Source organism: Maniola hyperantus, chromosome 6, assembly GCF_902806685.2.
Source record: "Maniola hyperantus chromosome 6, iAphHyp1.2, whole genome shotgun sequence".
NCBI lineage: Eukaryota > Metazoa > Arthropoda > Insecta > Lepidoptera > Nymphalidae > Maniola > Maniola hyperantus.
In genome coordinates, this window is record NC_048541.1 from 16449715 (window position 1) to 16470284 (window position 20570).

The 20570-nt window shown below is 35.7% G+C and overlaps 2 protein-coding genes across 23 annotated transcripts in view; both read left to right on the top strand.

The window, feature by feature from the left end:
* bbc (choline/ethanolaminephosphotransferase 1 bbc) overlaps window positions 1-7242 on the top strand; it is a 34475-nt gene extending 27233 nt beyond the window's left edge. For all 5 annotated transcript variants that reach the window (XM_034969200.2, XM_034969203.2, XM_034969202.2 and 2 more), the window contains one exon: window positions 3917-7242. In XM_034969200.2, the coding sequence (XP_034825091.1) occupies window positions 3917-3987 (71 nt within the window). In that variant the 3' untranslated portion in view covers window positions 3988-7242. The remainder of the gene's footprint in view (window positions 1-3916) is intronic.
* An 810-nt stretch (window positions 7243-8052) lies between these two features.
* ATP8A (ATPase phospholipid transporting 8A1) overlaps window positions 8053-20570 on the top strand; it is an 87729-nt gene continuing 75211 nt past the window's right edge. For 15 of the 18 annotated variants that reach the window (XR_011236882.1, XR_011236883.1, XR_011236884.1 and 12 more), the window contains exons 1-2: window positions 8682-8829; window positions 9863-9976. Coding sequence is in view for 15 of the 18 variants with exons in the window: in XM_069499359.1 (XP_069355460.1) it covers window positions 8772-8829; window positions 9863-9976 (172 nt within the window). In the remaining 3 variants the exon portion in view is untranslated. Of the gene's footprint in view, window positions 8268-8679; window positions 8830-9862; window positions 9977-20570 lie in introns of those variants that run through there. The other 3 variants (XM_069499357.1, XM_069499356.1, XM_069499358.1) reach the window with 3 other exon arrangements.

Below are 20570 nucleotides of genomic sequence, written 5' to 3' on the forward strand. Positions count from 1 at the left end.
ACTTAGAAACTCGAGGTTGCCGACACTAATACTGCCGTCCTCCTTCTAAAAAGCGGTTAACTGCAAACATTTTGAGTTACCATTAAAAACGTGGGAATATCCAAAAACGATATTTTGGAAAAAGGTCGGCAGAATATACGCTGTTCGGCAGGAACATCTGCGCAACTCAGATTTTTCAAAATTAGAGGTATAGTGAACTAACAGAAATTCTAGATATTGTACCGTGAATAGTGACGCAATAAAAATTTATAATAAAATCGATGATTTTTTAGTTGCGTCGATGTTCTTGCTCTTCTGCGACATATTATACTTACATGTCTATTTATCTGGTGTATAATTTGTATTTATTATGTATATTATGTATGATAAAAAGGGTTATAACGAATACATATAAGATAATATGTTTGACGATAACATACAACTATTATCGATTTCGTCACAACCCTAGTATGAAAATAATATGTAAAATGCTAGAATGCTTGAAAATAACACCTGAATCTTCTATTCTCTATCAAGTTGTATCAAATATTTTATAAACATGAAGACATACTCAAAAAAGCTAATTTATGTTGAAGAATTGAAAATTATATAAGATTATTTTGGTAATAAATAAATATTCATTTATTGAATATGATTTGATTATGTGGTATAACACATATACTTGTCTACCCTGTGTCATATAATTACATACAATTTTAAATATTCAACCAAAAAAAAAATTATATTTCATTTCATGAATTTGACTTCATCTTAAAAGTCTATCGATTGACATGTTTTATCATTGGCCGCCGAAACGAGGTTTTTTTCAAAATGGCGAACTTGTAGGTTCAATGCCCTTTCATTGTTATTATTAGAATTTTCAATTCTTTACATAATGCCCATCTAATTACCTATGCTACTTAGATACTTAGTATAAAATAGATGTTTTGTATGACTAGAATTTTTGCTCAATAGCTTTCATGCTATGATTACTTGCTAACAGTTAGATCTAACATATTTCTAAACTGTTCAAACAGTATATCTTTAATAATGTTCTTCAAAGAAACCAAAATAAATTAAGATCAGAATTGTGTCAGTATTTTTGCAAAAATGCAAATATTATTAAGATTAAGTTAAAATACAGATGTTAAATATTTTTGACAGAAATATTTTGGTAAATTACATCCCTAAAATGACGCTTTTACTGTATTTAATCATGAGACTTGTAAAATGGACTCCGCGATCTGTAACCTCTTGATGTAAAATAGAGCGGAAAAGTTATTGTTATATAGTTACCTCTTGTTACATTGTTTTATTGTAAACATTAATATTAAAACAAACTCGTTAATTTTGCGGACACATTTTGACTATTAATGTTTTCTATAACGACACAGACTAATGAAAAAAGATAGATGTAGACAAACGTAACGTTTTGTTAGTGTAAGATGGCTACAATGAATGTACATTCACGTAGCTTATACGTAGCTTATACGAATGTACGTAGCTTATACGTAGCACAGGGCAAGCCTATTCTCAAACTTGGAGTCCCTAAAAATCACCCCAATGGCCAAAAATCTTGTTATTATAATTTAAAATTAACCAAAACTAATAATAAAATCACTGAAGCTGATTCTCTTGTATACAATCTCTAAATTAAACTAAAATGGCAGCTCGAAATCTATCGCTATCCCTTTCATAATACTCCCTGAGAAAAAAATGGCATTATATTTAGGTCTGTCAATTTTAGTTTAGATTTTCGTATAAAACAATTAGCCGCAGATCAGTTATCTGGCCAAAAGTTGTTGTTTGTCAAAAATGTGTGGTCGTTTTCGACAAGTAACGACGTTGCTTAACTATTGATTAATTCTTATTCATTACTGATTTCGGCAGTTATAAAAAATAGATTTTAGGGAGAATAGTGTGTCAAAAGGAAATATTACTATTTTTATTTTATCATTTTGTCGTATTGATAGCTAGTCGAAGTTTGGTGCTAAGGGTGTGATAGTATGCCTGTTATACATGTTGGCTTTTGCTCTGCATTGTGCAAGATGTAAGGTGGTCGGCTTCTCCGAATCTGATTACCGCCGCGGCGCGGTGATGCGTTTTCTATCTGTTTTCTTTAGTCTGTGTATTAAATATGATAATTTCATATTAGTGATATTTGCGCCTTTAGCTCTAGGCGGTGTACATATGTGTCAATATAGATTACATATAATTAACGTTACACAAGCTGTATAGTACTGTGGAGTGTAATTTTTTTATGTCAAATATAAGCAAATGTACATTTTCATCACTTGTTTTATTTAGCTTAAATACTTATGTTGAAAGAGCCCATATGCACGAAAACTAACTAATTCTATCTTAGTTATCTAGATCTGCGGAGTGGTTCGCTACTTCAGTGATCATCACTGAATGAAAGCCACCAAGCTCTGAGTCACCAAGCTCATTAAAATGACATTTATTTTTAATCCATTGAACGTTTGCTGCGAAGTATTATTTTTATACCGCTCAGTAAAACAGCAATGTAGAACCAACGAATGTCAAATAAGTTTGATGGTTTGCATTTAGTGATGATCACTGAATTAGCGAATTACCCCGCTGTCCTTTTCTTGACAAGAATACCCTGGAGTAAAAATATTAGACAGATAGAGTGAACCAGATGAATGTCCATTTTCAATATTCAGTGTATCTGTAATTCGACAAATGTTTCTAAATAACTTAGCCGCTGATTACAGACAGACTGAATATTGCAAACGGACGTAAGTTATTTTGTGCAAGTGGGACTTAAATATCTATTATAATATTGCTAAACTATATTCCAACATAGACTGGGTTATCTAAAATACTTCACGAATAGATTAAATATATTATACTTATATTATATATTTGAAATATCAGATAGTTTACTAAGGCTGCGTTGCCTGCGGGAATGCGTAGCGAGCGATGTGTGTGAAACCCACCATAATACAGATTTTTTATTATTTATATTTTTCTTAAAAACTATTATAATTAATTACCTAATTACAAAACTGATTCTGTAAATTTTTTTTCAGTCTTATTTAACATCTAAATCAGTATATAGAGTGGCAGTGAAGTGTTTTTAGATGGCGCAGTCTTTATAGATTAGCAACTAAAATATTTTAAAATATTTCTAAAATATTTTTAAAATATTTCCAGTAGGTAAATAAGCTTCAAGTTTGAGGATGTTAAGGTTAGTGCTCATTTGCGTTTATTGGCGTAGAATTCGTAAATATGGGTGCTTATTCTCTGAATTGATAGGACTGGAAATAGTGCTATCCTTATCTGCAGGGAACATTGTGAAAGAGATGGCAGTACTTAGATAACAGTCAGTTTAGTTTGGAGATTGTGTATAACCAAATTAGTAGGTAGGTACCATTATTTCATTATTGAAATTTTATATTTTAACAAATTAAAAATGGAAAAATTATAAAAAATCAATTTGGAATGATATAGTTAGTACATAGTTTATGGTTATTCTTTTTTAATTTTTGTTTTGTGACTTGATTTGATATAATTTTGATTTGTTGATATATGGTATATTTAGTGTTTTAGTTTAGTGCGCGGCGGCAGTATGTGTGCGGTTCCCAATTTTTAATTTCTAAAACTAGTGTGGACTAAAAGTTCTATCGTCATTTCATATTAAGACGACTTTATTTTTAGTCCTGACGGACAGATTAGTGTTTGAGAAATATAAAGCGTACATATACCTAAAGCTGCATGCGTATTAACGGGCGAAATATGATTTGTAGAATGACTTTTAGTTTAGTTTTTCATCAAACACAGCTTGTCTGCGTTAGCCTTGACATTGCTTTATATCCATTTGCATGTATACTCTGTGACTAATTTTAGTTTTTCATTCTAACACAGTGGTTTAGTGAAAGAGACTAGTTAAACTTAGTTTATATTTCTCTTTCAGAGAGCAGTGACGGTGAGAAGTCGGAGAGCGAGGACTCCGCGCCGCTATTAAATAACAACAGTATTAGTTAACCGTAGAAATAAATAGGGATATTACTAAACGTGGAATAAGAACTAAGGTATTGATTGACATAATAATGCAGGTTGTAACCAGAACGCTGTGCTGGCAAAAACGAAGACAGGTGAAAGTACGATACCACAAAAAAAAGCAAAAAAATATTTTTAAAGTCCTATTTTTTGTAAAAGTTCACAATTTTTTGGAAATAAAACATCTGACTGACGCTAGTGGTCAACGAACGTTGCGTAAGTAGGCCACTTGGAGTCAATGCCGCGTCGTAGATGGGGCGTTGACCCAAGTTTTGCACGCTATACATTGCCGGTTTGAAAAATACTAAACCATTAAAAATACAAAATGATGCAAATGGTTATTGGTATCGGATTGTATTTAGGTAGTGTAACAACTACGCTAAGTTTTTGCTATCGTTCTGGTTACACCCTGTATAATATACCAGAAATATAAAAAACTTGCTCTGGGGGCGCCACTAGTATTGGTCTATAGTCACTAAGTATATGAATTGTTCTTGTACAAAATTAGTTCCCTGGGTTTTCCGCAATATAGTGATGTATTTTATTTTTATTTAGGCTTATGACTTATTACATGGCTAGTAGGATAAAAAATTAAATCTAGAGTCATCATGTTAAAATAATGTGTAACCAGTATATTGCTAAGACATCATATATTCACTTCATTTGATGTCGTCTGCCCATATAGACTAAGAATAGAAAACAGATTTTTAGAATCAAGACTTACAATAATCCTAGTTCAAGTTTTCATAACCGTAGTTTTAGGTGTATAATCGATTTTAACATCGATTAAAATGAAGTTACCAATTACACATAATATACGCCAATACGGCCAAATAAGTAAAATGTTTTGATCGATTTCATGAAATTTATCAATATTTCCAACAGATTCGATATATTTTATCGTTTAAACTATCGTGAGTGATTTCCATTATACATGATATTATAATTAGTAATTACATTATACATAATATGAATACCTACATGATAATTTATATACAATAAATACAAAATAATACATGATACAGACTCGGTATAATATTAATTAATAAAAATTTAAGAAAAAAACAATTAGGTAGTTTAAGAGTCAAATATGTAATTTAGTATTCCACGTTTATTAATAGAGATAGTCGCTAGTTTTTAGTAAAAAAACTAACCGTTGATATTGTGTTATGTTAGTACTCATAATTTGAGGTATAGGGTATATAATAGTGATAAGAGGCTTTTTTAAGAATAACTTTGAAGAATAGAATAGTTGAACAATTTAATTGAATGATAGTTAAAACTACTCATAAGTGCCTACCTAATGTAATATTATACTTAATTTTGTATTTACTCAAGTAAAAATAAATAACGTCTTTAGACGTACGGAAAAGAAGAAAAGACTTCGTTTATTTCATGTAAGTAGGTACAGTACGCGACAGAAAGTAATGTACATCGACCTTTAGAAGGAAATAGCAGATTTGTAGAGCATTGTCTCTGTCGTTGAGACCGACAAGATGTCATGTAGGTATCAGTGACAGGGACAACGCTCTACAAAGCCGAAATGTCATTCTAATGACCGATGTACATTACTTTTTGCCACGTACTGTATAATGCGTACAAAACAAAAACTGAGTTGCCATTATAACTCTATGTGTCAACTGTCATGTCAAAAGTACGGCGGGGCGATTGTCTAAAACCTGCATCAATCATTATTACAATCTCAATTGTTCTGATTGGCTGAATTTGTGCGATTCTTGTTGCAACAATGAGCAACAATGCATTGTGGCCAATAATGAGCGAGCATTAACCAATCAGAGATGATTGCGATTGTGACATTGTAGCTGTCAAACAACCGCGGTAGGGCCACGGTTCACTTTTGACATGACAGTTGACACAGAGTTAAAATGGCGAGTTAGTTCTCATTTGGGACGGACTATAATATCTATTTGTAGGCAGATTAATCAGCGCAAAGCCGTGAGTGACAGACGCTAATTAGTCCTAATTAATAATTAATTATCCATTATGTATATAGTGTTTACAGTGAGACGTAACACCTACGTCCGAAATTATTCATCAATCTATCGGTAATCTGTCGAGTATAATCAATTACTTAGTAAAGCTAGCAATTTGTCGAAAAAACTGGCCAAGTGCGAGCCGTACTACAGTCGTATTTTTTCGACGTTTTGCACGATAAATCAAAAACTGTTATGCATAAAAATGAATAAAAATCTGTTTTAGAATGTACATGTAAGGCCCTTTCGAATACCCCACTTGGTATAGTTATCTTACTTTGATAATTGAAATTACATTTTAATATTTTTTGTGATGTTACCACAAATTCACGGTTTTTGGATTGATTCCTTTACTTGTGCTATAAGATCTACCTACATACCAAATTTCATGATTCTAGAACAACGGGAAGTACCCTAGAGGTTTTTTTGACAGACAGACAAACAGACAGACAACGAAGTGATCCTATAAGCGTTCCTTTTTCTTTTTGGGGTACGGAACCCTAAAAACGTATGATATTACAAATTTTCTATACTCACTTAATATTATATACTTAATGAGGTGAAATTGCTTCGTTTGTGAGTTTTTATGTAAAACTCTTCTGATACCTAATTCTTTCACTGATACATATTATATAGCAATATCTAGTATCGAACAATAACGATGCCCCGTAACTTGTTAATATACTAGATGACGCCCGCGACTTCGTCCGCATGGATTTAGGTTTTTAAAAATCCCGTGGGAACTCCTTAAGTTTTCGGGATAAAAAGTAGGCTTTGTCCTTCCCCGGGATGTATGCTAACTCTTTGCCAAATTTCATCAAAATTGGTTAAACTGTTGGACCGTGAAAAACTAGAAGACAGACAGACACACTTTCGCATTTGTAATATTAGTATGGATTAAATGTAAAATTAAATATTTAAACTTTTACAAGTACTTTTGAATCGTCAAACGCATCTACCACTGGTTCGAAATGCCTTTCCTACTGAGAAGAACCAGCAAGAAACTGCGGTTAGTATGGAAGTATGGTCGTTATAGTACATCTCTACTTTTCTCCTTTCGATCTAAAGAGTTAGCACAGAAGTCACGTGACACTTCGTCGCGTGTGAAGGCTTTTTTTTTTAATAAAAATAGCGAGCAAACGAGCAGTTGGGACCACCTGGTGTTAAGCGGCTTTAACAACGCTTGTGTACCTATTGATTAGTCTATAATTGTGATTTCGCTAATAAACTCTGATATGTGAAGATATTGTAAGTAGTTTTATTTCTTATCATTTATCGGGGCCAAAAGTCAAGACCAATCCATTTTCTGCTTATCATCATTATCATTACCATCAACCCATCCCCGGCCCACTACTGAGCACTGGTCTCTCAGAATGAGAAGGGTGTAGGCCGTAGTCCGCCACGCTGGCCAAATACGGATTGGCTGACTTTACACACCTTTGAGAACATTATGGAGGTTTCCTCACGGAGAAAGAAAAAGTGTGTTTAAACAATTAAAATGTTTAAAACGCGCATGACTACGAAGAATTAGAGGTGCGTGTCCGGGATCGAACTCTCGAATAAGGGGTAGCCGTCTTAACTACTGTGCTACCACGCCTTTTCTGCATACGCTACTAATGATGTCTATTGTTTTGCATATAAAGATAGAGTTGGATTTTAATAAATTCTAGTACGCGACAGGTGGAGATGGCAATCGGGGTGGGGACTTGCCACGCTTACCCGTTGTGCGAGGCGTCCCCCCGCCTCACACCCCAATTGTCATCTCGACCTGTCGCGTACTATTGATACCAAAAAAAATCGACTGATAATATTATAGGCATAAAGTTCCTATCGCTACGAGTACTTAGGTACCTACTTCAAATATCATTATCTTTGCAGGCGCATCGAGATACAGACAATTTATATTAACTGCACAAATTACATGTCAGTAGGTAAGTATCTATAGCACAAGATTGGAACATGAATCGGTTTGTTATCAGTTCACAAACAAATATACAATTCCAATATAGCTGCTTCAGTAGCCGCGATGTCGTGATACGATGTGTGCCGTACAGCTACAGACAGACACGCATACCTATACAACTTGTGATACCTAGTACCTACCTATAGTGAATTAAGGTGCTCTAAAGTGTACAGTGATAATAATATCTATAACATACCTATTTAATTATCTCTAACTAAAACGTATGTATGATACGGACAGAAAAGATTCTATACTTAGTGGAATATTGAGACTTAGTCGGACTTGATCACTGCCCACACCTATTATAAGTAACTAGCTGATGCCCGCGATTTCGTCCGCGTGGAATTAAGTTTTTAAAAATCCCGTGGGAAATCTTTGATTTTCCGGGATAAAAATTAGCCTATGTCACTCTATATATAGGTCTTTATCTATAGATACCCATGCAAAAAATCACGTCAATCCGTTGCGACGTGATTGAAGGACAAACAAACACACTTTCGCATTTATGATAAGGGTAGGTACTGATTAATGCGAAAGTGTGTTTGTTTATTGGTTTGTCCTCCAATCATGCTGCAATAGAACAAACGGATTAACGTAATTTTTTGCATGTACATGGTTAAAGTCCTGTAGAGTGACGCTACATTTTATTTTGAAAAATGAAGAGTTCCCACGGGATTTTCAAAAATCTAAATTCACGCGAAAGAAGACTATAGGTAACATTGGCTTGGTTGTTTCACGCAGCGAACAGTCCTCATTCCAGTGAAGTTTAGGTACTATGGCTAATGGCAGTGTTGTGAACAAGTGACCTGGATATGTTTCCCATGAGACAAGTGAGTGGAAGGAGTGATTATGAAGACCTCGACAGCAACGGTGGGTGTACACTTTAACTAATTAATAATTAACTTATTAACTAGATTGGTTTGTTTGTCCGTTTATATAAGGAGGGCGCTGTTATCAGTTGACTCGAACACGCGTAGAGCATAGTGTAGCAATCACACAGTGGGGCAATACAGTAAACTCATAGTGCAGTGGCAGATTGGTGCAACGGGTGACGACCGCACCAGGAATAGAACCACATAGAAAATAGCGTGTCATCTAAAAAACAATGCATATTTAATATTATAAATTGCGAAAGTGTATCTGTCGGTCTGCTTACTTTTTGTAGCCTTGGTTTAACCGATTTCAAAGATTTTCACTACTTTTTATCCTGGAAAAATAACGAGTTTCCAAGGGATTCATAAAACCTAAATCCAAGTGGGTGAAGTTATACGGACATCATCTTTGGTACAGGGATAGCTTATCAATACTTGTCACAATATCTCGCTGCACGCGGGGCTAGTGTTTTTAAGTAAGTACCTAATTAAACATCACTTGCTTTAACGGTAAAGGAAACTTTCGTGAGGAAACCTGCATGCCTGAAAGTTCTCCATGATGTTCTTAAAGGTGTGTGAAGTCTGCCAATGCGCACTTGGCCATCGTGGTAGACTATATGGCCCTTCTCACTCTGTAGTGAGCCGGCGATGGGTTGATCATGATGATGATGACGATTTAATATGGCGTTCGAGCGAATAAACGAAAATATGGGATTATTTACATGGGCAACTGCCACCTTTTATCTTCCAGACGAATCAGATAAGTACCTAGGTAGATTTCTATAGAAACTGCATCATAACTTATGAGTCATGAGTTCATGACGCATAAGATTAGATCGCCGCGGAGAGCAAACCTCTCTTCAATAAAAATTAAATTGTTATTAAAACTGCCAATAAAATTGTGCATCACATTGCCTTTGAATGTATGGCGCACATTTTATTGACAGTCTATGCGTTCGTGGAGACTGGTATATTATAACAAGTTGCATAGGTACGAGTACACTACCTAGACTTTAATATTGTATTTTCAGATGATGAAAGAAAAAAGCCGCCCTGGTTCGTGAGAATGTATGAATTGTGCGTTCGACACGTTCTTGTCTTTCGGCGATGGCTGCAAGTTAGCACTAGGAACTGGAAGTCTCTGGGTAAGTTGACATGCAATTGCCACAAAACATTTTTTAAATGGACGTGAGGTGTTGTGGGACATTCTACTGTTTTTAATACTCTGTCCCTCTCATCTGGACACGTTGCCCAGCTAAAGAGATGTGTTTCTCTTTAGCTGGGCGACGTGTCCAACTGTCCATATGACGACATCTTCTGTTTATGATTTTAGTTTATATCCCAAAAAGCTCCGTTTCAATAAAGTTAGTTAAGTGCTAGATGAATGAAATCATGTACCGCACCTACCTATTGTGCCGCATTAGGACTTTTTGTACTTTGACCTTTGGTCTTAAAGATAGGTTGGTAGGTTCCATATGAGTTCATATTATAAATGGGAAAAAAGTATTAATTGTTTGTTTGTTTCTTGGTTTGTTCTTTAAAAATGGAGCAACGGATCGACGGGATTTATTGATGATAGATCAAAGTATTTAATTAAAATAGTTTTTCAGATACCTAAATGTAGGTATTTAATATTACTTAATAATAATCATACGAATACATAAAACTGAAGCTAGAATGGTTCCAAACGCGCCCTGGTCTGAGAAGAAGCCCACAATATACTCAGCCGCTTATTCTTTATCACTTTCATTATCAAAATATTAAAGGTACCTACCTACTCAAAAATAAGTCAATAATCATAGCAAAATAGCACAACTGCTACTCGTTTGTCGCTAGGCGTACTAGGTGTAGAACTACACCTTGGAATCCTACATTAGCCTACATTTTGGAATCGTCAAAGGTCAAACTTGAATTGCTATCTTCAGGGAACCGCAAATAATAACAATCACGCGCACGGCAGACCAGTGACCACTCACCACTCCCTTTGTAGTTAATTAATTACAGACTGACTCAAAATAAAGAACTAGACGTGTGCTGTCAGCCACGCCCTCTTGTTCCGCATATTGTCATGCTTTATTAGAAATCGGACAAACAAAGGGTTCTGTACCATAAGAAATTATACTTTTAAGTAAGTATATATTTAATTGTATTGTTTGTTGTTATAGCGCCAATAGAAATACACATTCTGTGAAAACTTCAACTCTCTATCTATTACGGTTCACGAGATACAGCCTGCTGACAGACAGACAGAGTCCCAGTGGCGTGCAGGTCATAGAGGCATAAATGCACTGCTTACCCCAGTTGTATATTTTTCATTATGACCTGCCAGTAAACAGGTTCCTACCTAACTAATGCCTACCCTGGCTTCAAATCCTGTGCACGCCACTGCAGAGTCCCGTTGGCACCCTTCGGGTACGGAGAATTCCGGTACTCCGGATATTTAGGAGCTGGCGAAAAAAGTGCAAAAAAACGGTGCAGTTAAGTGCACGAAATTTTATAAATGAGAAGCAAAAAACGTGAAATGCGTTCAGATTTGTATTTAGTTTAGTGACTTTAGTGACTTTAGTGGGCCAAACAAGTCCGATTTAAAAATAAAGTAAATTTTTCTTTGTTACCTAATTTAAAATGGTAACTACTTATATTTTGAAAGGACGTAAAACGTAAACTAATTGAAAAATCTTATTACAATGTAAAGGATTATTTAAATGATAAGCAAAATTGGGAATGAGTTGCTTAACGACTTGTGATAGTTCTAATAAGTTTCAATAATTTTGTAAAGTGGTGATAGTAAAAAGAATACCCGGCTGAGTTTGTTGTGGGCTCTTCTCAGACCTGGGCGCGTTTGGAACCCTCGTAGCTTTAGTTTTAAGTTTGCGTAACAATTATCACCACTATATCTTACAAATCCAACATCTGACTATCAAAAAGAGTAATTTATTACCTATTTTGAATAAATCATTTGACTTTGACTTTGGATTCTGTTTAGATATTTTTAATTCATTGGTTTACCACGAATCCCACCTGGCCAAGGTTGTGGACAGCATTACCAACATAACAAGCAATATAAATCTTTACTACCCACGAGCATAGGGTTAGCAGATATAAAAATGGTCTAGTTTCCATTTAATATCATAAAGGGCACGCGAGGCGGGCGCGGCGAACAGATTACGTGTAATTACAAGCAGGTATCACCCCAAGTGCTCTGTGAGAAGGCCACGTTATACGAGTATGTTTAGTGAAACCTGTAATGTCGCTTACCTACCACTGCGCGCACTTCATACAACTTATTTTTGCGCTTGACGATAGTTAATCAATCAATCAACCAATCAAATTATTTATTGCTTATTAGTAATTTGGGTTTACAGATGTTTTTTTTTTAAATGCTTTTGTACACCAAAACAAAAACAATAGACATATAACAAAGATAGCATGTACAATAGGCGGCCTTATCGCTAAAATAGCGATCTCTTCCAGGCAACCTGATGATTCTTAGTTATATTGTGATGGTATAGCCAAATACCTTATATACTAAGGCATGCAATATTTTTTCATCTATATAGACAGTCATCTATATTATATAAAAGGAAAACTAACCGACTGACTGATATATCAACGCACAGCTAAAACTACTGGACGGATCGGGTCCTAGACATCCGCTAAGAAAGGGTTTTTGAAAATTTAACCTCTAAGGGGGTTGAAATAGGGGTTTGAAATTTGTGTAGCCCACGCGGACGAAGTCGCGGTAATAATAATTTAGTGGTTAATAAAAAGCAACGATGAAGTCTACCTAAGTTCGTACGCGCTTGCCTGGAAGATGCCTATTCACTCTTGCGTTGAAGGTATTTACTTAGTTTATACCGTGGCAGGAAAGTAGGAGGCCGATTAGAATCAAACACACCACCCTTAACTGAATTTTAAAGTATTAAAACTTATGTAGGTCTATTAAAAACTGTACAAATTGTTAATACGAGTAAACAGCCTAGTAAAGTATTTTATTTTCTTATAAATTCCTTTGCTATGTATAATTCATATTAATTTCATAAAAAATTGCTGCATAAATAAATAAATAAATAAAATAAATAACCTTTTATTTGGGACCATAGCGCACAGTACAAAACAGAACAACACCAGACAAACGTACATAAACAAAACAAAAAAAAAACACAACAAAAAACAGAGCATGAAGACAAAAAGATCACAAATACTTAACTAATACGTACGGCTTTCCATGCATTTCAACCGAGAAAACCATCGCACTTACTTAGCTCCTACAGATAGTGTACGACTGTACGTGTATAGAGGCGGCGATTTTCCCAGCCGAATTGCATGGAATTACAGTAAAATTAATCTAAAATAAATAATAAATAAATGTCTGACATAAACCCGAATGCGTGTCTGTGGCGCATAGCTGTCCCAAAAAAGGGAATTGCCTCAGCGTAATGCTGTAGTAGTGTATGTGGGTACACTACCTCAGCGCTGTTTTTCAGGCATCCCCTGAAAAATTCCGCTCGACGTCCCGGACCGGTCCGGGTTTCATAATTTATCTGTGCGATTGACCCCTCGGCGTTAAATTGACATACTAATATCTATGGATGGGCGAAAAATTGTCTGAAACTGAGTATTTTTCTCGGTCGGTGGTCTGGCATAGTAACTAATACTTACTTAGTAAACTAACTGACTTTTTATTCAAAAAACAAGGCTTATGACGAGTCCCCCACGGTGTGCGAGGGTTAGATTCTTGGGTAGTCTCTAGAAACCTCCCAGTGCTAATTATTTAGGCCGCTTTCCAAGATACTGGAATGGTGGATGATCGATACCTCAAGAACTCAAGCAAGTGCTTCCAAAGTCTTTTGCTTTTCTAAGAGTATCTTTTTGAGCTTAGACTTGAAAGCAAATACTGACTTAAGGTGCTGTACTGGAGGTGGGATAATGTTCCAGATCCTGGAAAAAGCAAGCCTGAAACTCCCTCGGAATGCTGCTGTTCTATGCCTTGGCACGGCCATTTGACACACGCGTACGAAAACTCTACGAAAGCTCTACGAAAACTTTCGAAACCGTGCAATAGCTGTGTCGGGGACGCAAACTATCGCTGCAGCAAATAGATGATGCCCGCGACTTATTCGGTGTGGATATGGTTTAAAAATCCCGAGGACTAAAACTAGCCTATTTTTCTTTTCCGAAATGCAAGGTAAACATCAGGAGCAAATCTGAAGAAATAAAGCTCTATAATATTCTCAAAGGCGTATGAAGTCTGCCAATACGCATATGGCCAGCGTTGTGGACAATGGGCAAACCTTTCTCATTCTGAGAGGAAAATCTGCTCAGTATAGGGAGCCGGCGATTAGTTGATCATGACGTTGATGATGAATACAGTTAAATATAAAGAAAGAAAGAAAAGACGTTTATTTACCAAACTGTGCCACACATCACATTTTGTAACTAAGAGCTGGTTATTCCGGCGCTTCTTCCACCTGAGCATAAGCCCAACGCGTATCAAGCAAAACAAGCTCCGGAACAAACTGTCATGTGTGGCACAACCCGAAAAAGGTTCCCAGCTCAGCAATATGCCTTGTTGCACAAGAATATACAGCGCTGATTTTCAGCTAGTACCCTGATAGATCGATAAGTTTCGTTTAAAAAATACAATAAACAGTAGCTAAATAGGTATTTTGGCCTTTGCACGTGTTGAAATGTCAGCCAGCCTTGGTATTTACTGACATTTGCGGGACATCGTCGTTGGTGGAACACAGGCATTAGTGCAAGTTTTATACATCTTTACCTTCGCGCGGAAGGCCACGCCGCGGCTGGCGGGTTTCACTAATGGACAGCTTAGCGAACTACCGAAATAGCCATGACATGACAGCTTATTAGGTATTTTTTTTAGAATCCCGTACTTCTGTAGTAAAACAAGGAACCCTTATAGTTTCGTCCAGTCTTTCTGTCTGTTATTCGGTCTGTGTGGACAGCCATTTAAAAAATCTATATATAAATATAAAAGGAAAAGCTGACTGATGTATCGACGTACAGCTCAAACCGCTGACTGGATCAGGCTGAAATTTTTCAAGCAGATAGCTATTATGACTTAGACATCCGCTAAGAAAGGTATTTTTTGAAAATTCAATCCGTAAGAGGGTAAAATAGGGGGCTTCGATGTCTTAACCACTAGGCTATCACTGCTTTCTACTTAATTTTCTTATCACAATTAATTATTTTAAAAAAATTAGACAATCTACTTATTACGAAATACCCCTTGGTTGGTTGCATTGGTGAGGATGTGCAACGTCTGCAAAATCCATAGGGTTGATATACGTAATTATTGTGTATACTTAATAGGTATTTTATTGACTTAGTGTTGAGATAACGAAGCTATAGAGCCTATGGCTTGACACAGGATATCTAATTTGCATGCGATGTAAGCAGGTAGGTAGAGAATAGGCAGTTAGGTAGGTAATCCGATGATAAGAAAGGATTCTCAGAAAATCCCGCGGATTTGCGGAATATTGGAAAATGAAAACGAAGTAAACTGCAACGGAGAAAATTTATCCGTACAATCTGCCGTCCTAATTCTAAAAAGTGTAATAACTGAGTAAAGTAGTTTTTATATAGTTATCACCAGTAAACGTGGTTTTCAAAAATTTATGTTTCTAAAAAACAATGCTACATAGAACCAAGCATAGAGATAAGGTATGGATAAGGTCTTTAATTTGGTCCTCCGTAGCATTCTTTTTTAGAAACATCAGTTTTGAATTCCTACGTTTTTAGCGATACCTAAACTAAATTCACAGATCCATATAACAGTTAGGTGGGTACTGGACATATATAGGACATTTGCCGTTTCACCTTCAAACTAGCAATTTTTGTTTTGGCGTTTGGTTTTGGCGCAATTTATTGACATTTGATCAGCTGATACTAATTACTAACACACACTTCTGTGAAAATGAATTCGAGAATTAAACTCCCATATTGGTATATTTTCTAGATTTTTAATAATGAATATCAGTAAGTAGGTAAAATAGAGCCAAGACAAATCTAGCGAATATGTTGCAACTATGTATGTATGAAGTCGAGCATTATAGTAAAAGAAACTAGAAATCAAAGCGTGAAGCTCGCCCGACTTCAACATACATACACGTGTAGAAACAAAAGTTATTTTTTATTTTGAAGTGTTTTTGGAAGTTGGTTTTTAAAATCTATTTTTTTTTTGTAAACGATGTCGCGCCATGTGCCTCGGTTCTTTGCGGCATGCAGGGCTTCGTGAAAGTGGTTAATTTGGCCAACGAATATAAATTACATTACGTGGAACGGACAAAATGATGGGATAGTTTACGGGCCCGGCCGGACACGGGTGTGGCGCCCATTTCCGCCCAGAGACAGCTACCCCCAGCCTTCCCAACATCAGCTAAAAGGGTAAATAACTGCCGGATTCATGGCAGCTTTAATCAGTGGGTTTCTATTCTGGGATTTGGTGCGTGTTCGTCATCGTTTGCCCTCGCGTTTGCCCCGCAGTAATCAGGTAGTGTCTAGGTGTGTGGATAATTAATTATTAATCTTGACAGGCAGGGCAGTTGCTTATCATTGTAAGTGAAAAACTTTTTATTACTTATCTACATACCTATGACCTATGTAGATAAGTAGAAGATGCCCGCGATTTCGTCCGCATAAGTTTCGGTATTTAAAAATCCCGTGGGAACTTTTTGATTTTAAGTATCCTATCCTATCCCCTGGGATGGAAACTAGCTCCGTATCAAACTTATCAAATGCGGTTAAAAAGATAGGCCGTGAGAAGCTAGCATACATTTCATATTTTCACATTTATAAAATTAAGTAGTACCTAAGTAGGTTATGGTCATGGAAGAATAACATCAACAAACTGCAAGCTTTTCACCATCCACTCATTTAACCGATTGTGACGAAAGGTACAGAAATTGTTTGTAGCTATTTGTCTCGGAAAATCAAAGAGTTCCCACAGGATTTTTAAAATACCTAAATCTACGTGCTGAAGTCCGGACATCATCTATTTGGAACAGATAATATGTAAACTTGCATCCCGTATGTATTATATGGATACCTATAACCTATAAGCTACTTTTTAAAGGCGCAATCGATAAGTTCCCTTGGGATTTAAAAAAACAACATTAACATTAAAAATATTTTTTACTAGCTAATTTTATTTTATTTTGTTTATTTGAAAGTAATCAACAGCGTAAATACATAATTGTTATTTAAATTTAAATCTAGTTATAACAGAAGGCCAAAAGAGATTACTTAAAATTATAATTAAAACTATTTTTAACAGAATAGATTTAGAATAAATGTAGGTATATACAATAATAAAATTACAACAGTGTGTGTGTATACTTGTGAGTGTGTGTATGCGTGTGTGCTTTTGTGTGTGTGAGTGTGTGCGTGTGTGCGTGTGTGTGTGTGTGTGTGTGTGTGTGTGTGTGTGTGTGTGTGTGTGTGTGTGTGTGTGTGGGTGTGTGTGTTTGTAAGTGGGGGTGTGTGATTGCATGCATATTTAGATGTTAGCTACTTTTTTTTTACGATGATAGTTTCTTAATTCCTTTTTAAATTTATTGTTTGATAGGTAAAATAAGTCAAACTCAGCGAACTGATTGTTATAAGTACGTACCAAGCGTGGACTTATACAATTTCTAGCATAATTTGAGTTAGATTTGGGAACATTCAGAAGGCGCGTGTGACGCGTTCATTAAATGAAAAGGCTGAGAGTAAGCTAGGACAATCGATTGAGCCGGTTAAAATTGCTTGCAGTAGCAACATATTATCACATTGTTCCCTTCTATGTTCCAGCATAATGCTTATGCTGTTAGAATTTATTGATTAGTAATATTTCCTCCATTCACTGAAGAATAAAAAGACAATAATTTGTACTCATTGATAACCGCTCATTATTGTTCGTCGTCAGATATCGATTAGATCGGCACCGAGGACGTCTACACGCAATAACGATGACGTAGGTATCATCTTTTTATTTAACACTAGCTGATGCCCGCGGCTTCGCCCGAGTGCATTTTGGTTTTAAAAATCCCGTGGGAACTCTTTGATTTTCCGGGATTAAAAGTACCCAATGTGTTAATCCAGGGTATAATCTATATCCATTTCAAATATCATTCAAATCCGTACAGCCGTTTTTGCGTGATTGAGTAACAAACATCCAAACATCCACACTTTCACATTTATAATATTAGTAGGATTAGGATAGAATAGGCTAAGCATTGATTTCCAACTAAAATTTAACCGTAGTCACACCTACATAATATACACATCATCATCATCATCATCAACCGACGTCCACTGCTGGACATAGGTCTCTCGTAGGGCGGCTCCCAGCGACTAGTCTGATGTCTATCCACCTAGCGGGGACACTTCCAGCGCATTCTAGCACCTTGGGACCCCAACGTCTATCGATGTGTCGGTTACTCTGGTTCTCCTACAAATCTCCTCATTTCTGTTTTGATTACGTTTGTTTATAGTGATGTCGTACAGGCGGACAAAGCTTTATCTAGTTGCGGAAACCCAAATTTTTTAAAATTATAGACAAATGCAGGTTTTCCGGAATCGACCAGCCCGTCGATTCCGGAAATTCATAAACTGCTTTAGATGAATAGGTAGGTACCTACAGAGATTGTTTGCAGCTATTTGTCTCCGAATGGCTTGGCTGAATTTACCCAGCGGTGGACATCAGTATCGTTTGATATAGATGATGATGATAATAGTAATAGATACAGTGGAAACTCGATTAACCGGACTAATAATTTGTTGTCGTTAGGGATTCGGATAATCGAAAAATCCGGATAATCCGGTATGAAGAAATGCGGGTTTTCTGCATATTATGTAGTTCACCATAATAGTATTTTCAATTTTCAAAGGGCTTTACCTGTACATTCTAAAACAGATTTTTGTTTATTTAAATATGCAATTTTGATTTGTCGTACAAAATGGCGGAAAAAATACCCGAGTAGGTACTGACTCGCACTTTCGGTTGGTAGTCTGAATAACCCACCACCTCCCATGGCCCCACCAACCTCGCCGTTATATGGGCCGAAACGCGGGAGGGCGCCCGTTCGGTACTTGCTTGGTGGTAGTAATAATAATAATAATAATAAATACACTTTATTTGCACAACCACAAGAAGGATTACATTAAAGAATAAAAAACACAGACAGAAGGAAGATACAAAAGGCGGCCTTATCGCTAATTAGCGATCTCTACCAGGCAACCTTGAAGATTGGAAAGTATAAGGAAAATTAGATTGCAGGTGGTGTGTAATATACTAATAAACATACATTCAAATAACTGATACATACTAATACATAAACCACTAATACATGTATTAAATAATATGTATAATACCAATCTACACTAATATTATAAAGAGGAAAACTTTGTTTGTTTGTTTGTTTGTTTGTTTGTTTGTTTGTTTGTTTGTTTGTACTGAATAGGCTCAAAAACTACTGGACCGATTTTAAAAATTCTTTCACCATTCGAAAGCTACATTATCCACGAGTAACATAGGCTATATTTTATTTTGGAAAAAAATAGGGTTCCGTAAGATATTTGGGTTTTTCGAACACAAGGTGTAAAAAATCAACCAGAAAAGTTACTTATTTTGCGTACGCTGCCTAAACTATAAAAGATAGAACCATAAAATGTTCTAATTAATTGTAGATCTTATAAATATCTACAAAAAAGTCCGCGACACACTATACCCATCTATGTCGAGTGAGGCACAGCAACCATTTTTTTATTTAAAAATCTTGAATTTTTTTTGGACTACATTTAAACGCGTTTATTTTACTCATGCTATTAATCCTTATCAAAATAAATGATTTCATCACTAAGAACAGTTTATGGAGATAATATTTGGTCTTTGAATGATTAAAATTGGACGTTTGGTTTTGAAGTTATGGCGAAATTAAAATATTACGATTTCTGCTGCACGGCCCGTTGTCTACACTAATCTACACTAATATTATAAAGAGGAAAACTTTGTTTGTTTGTTTGTTTGTTTGTTTGTTTGTTTGTTTGTTTGTTTGTTTGTACTGAATAGGCTCAAAAACTACTGGACCGATTTTAAAAATTCTTTCACCATTCGAAAGCTACATTATCCACGAGTAACATAGGCTATATTTTATTTTGGAAAAAATAGGGTTCCGTAAGATATTTGGGTTTTTCGGACACAAGGTGTAAAAAATCAACCAGAAAAGTTACTTATTTTGCGTACGCTGCCTAAACTATAAAAGATAGAACCATAAAATGTTCTAATTAATTGTAGATCTTATAAATATCTACAAAAAAGTCCGCGACACACTATACCCATCTATGTCGAGTGAGGCACAGCAACCATTTTTTTATTTAAAAATCTTGAATTTTTTTTGGACTACATTTAAACGCGTTTATTTTACTCATGCTATTAATCCTTATCAAAATAAATGATTTCATCACTAAGAACAGTTTATGGAGATAATATTTGGTCTTTGAATGATTAAAATTGGACGTTTGGTTTTGAAGTTATGGCGAAATTAAAATATTACGATTTCTGGTGCACGGCCCGTTGTATTATATAAAGAGGTAATGTCGTTAAGTTTGTTTGTAGGGGGTAATCTTTAGAACTACTGAACCGATTTTAAAAATTCTTTCACCAGTAGAAAGCTACATTATTCCTGAGTGACATAGGCTATACGGGATCTTTAAAAACCTAAATCTACGCGGGCGAAG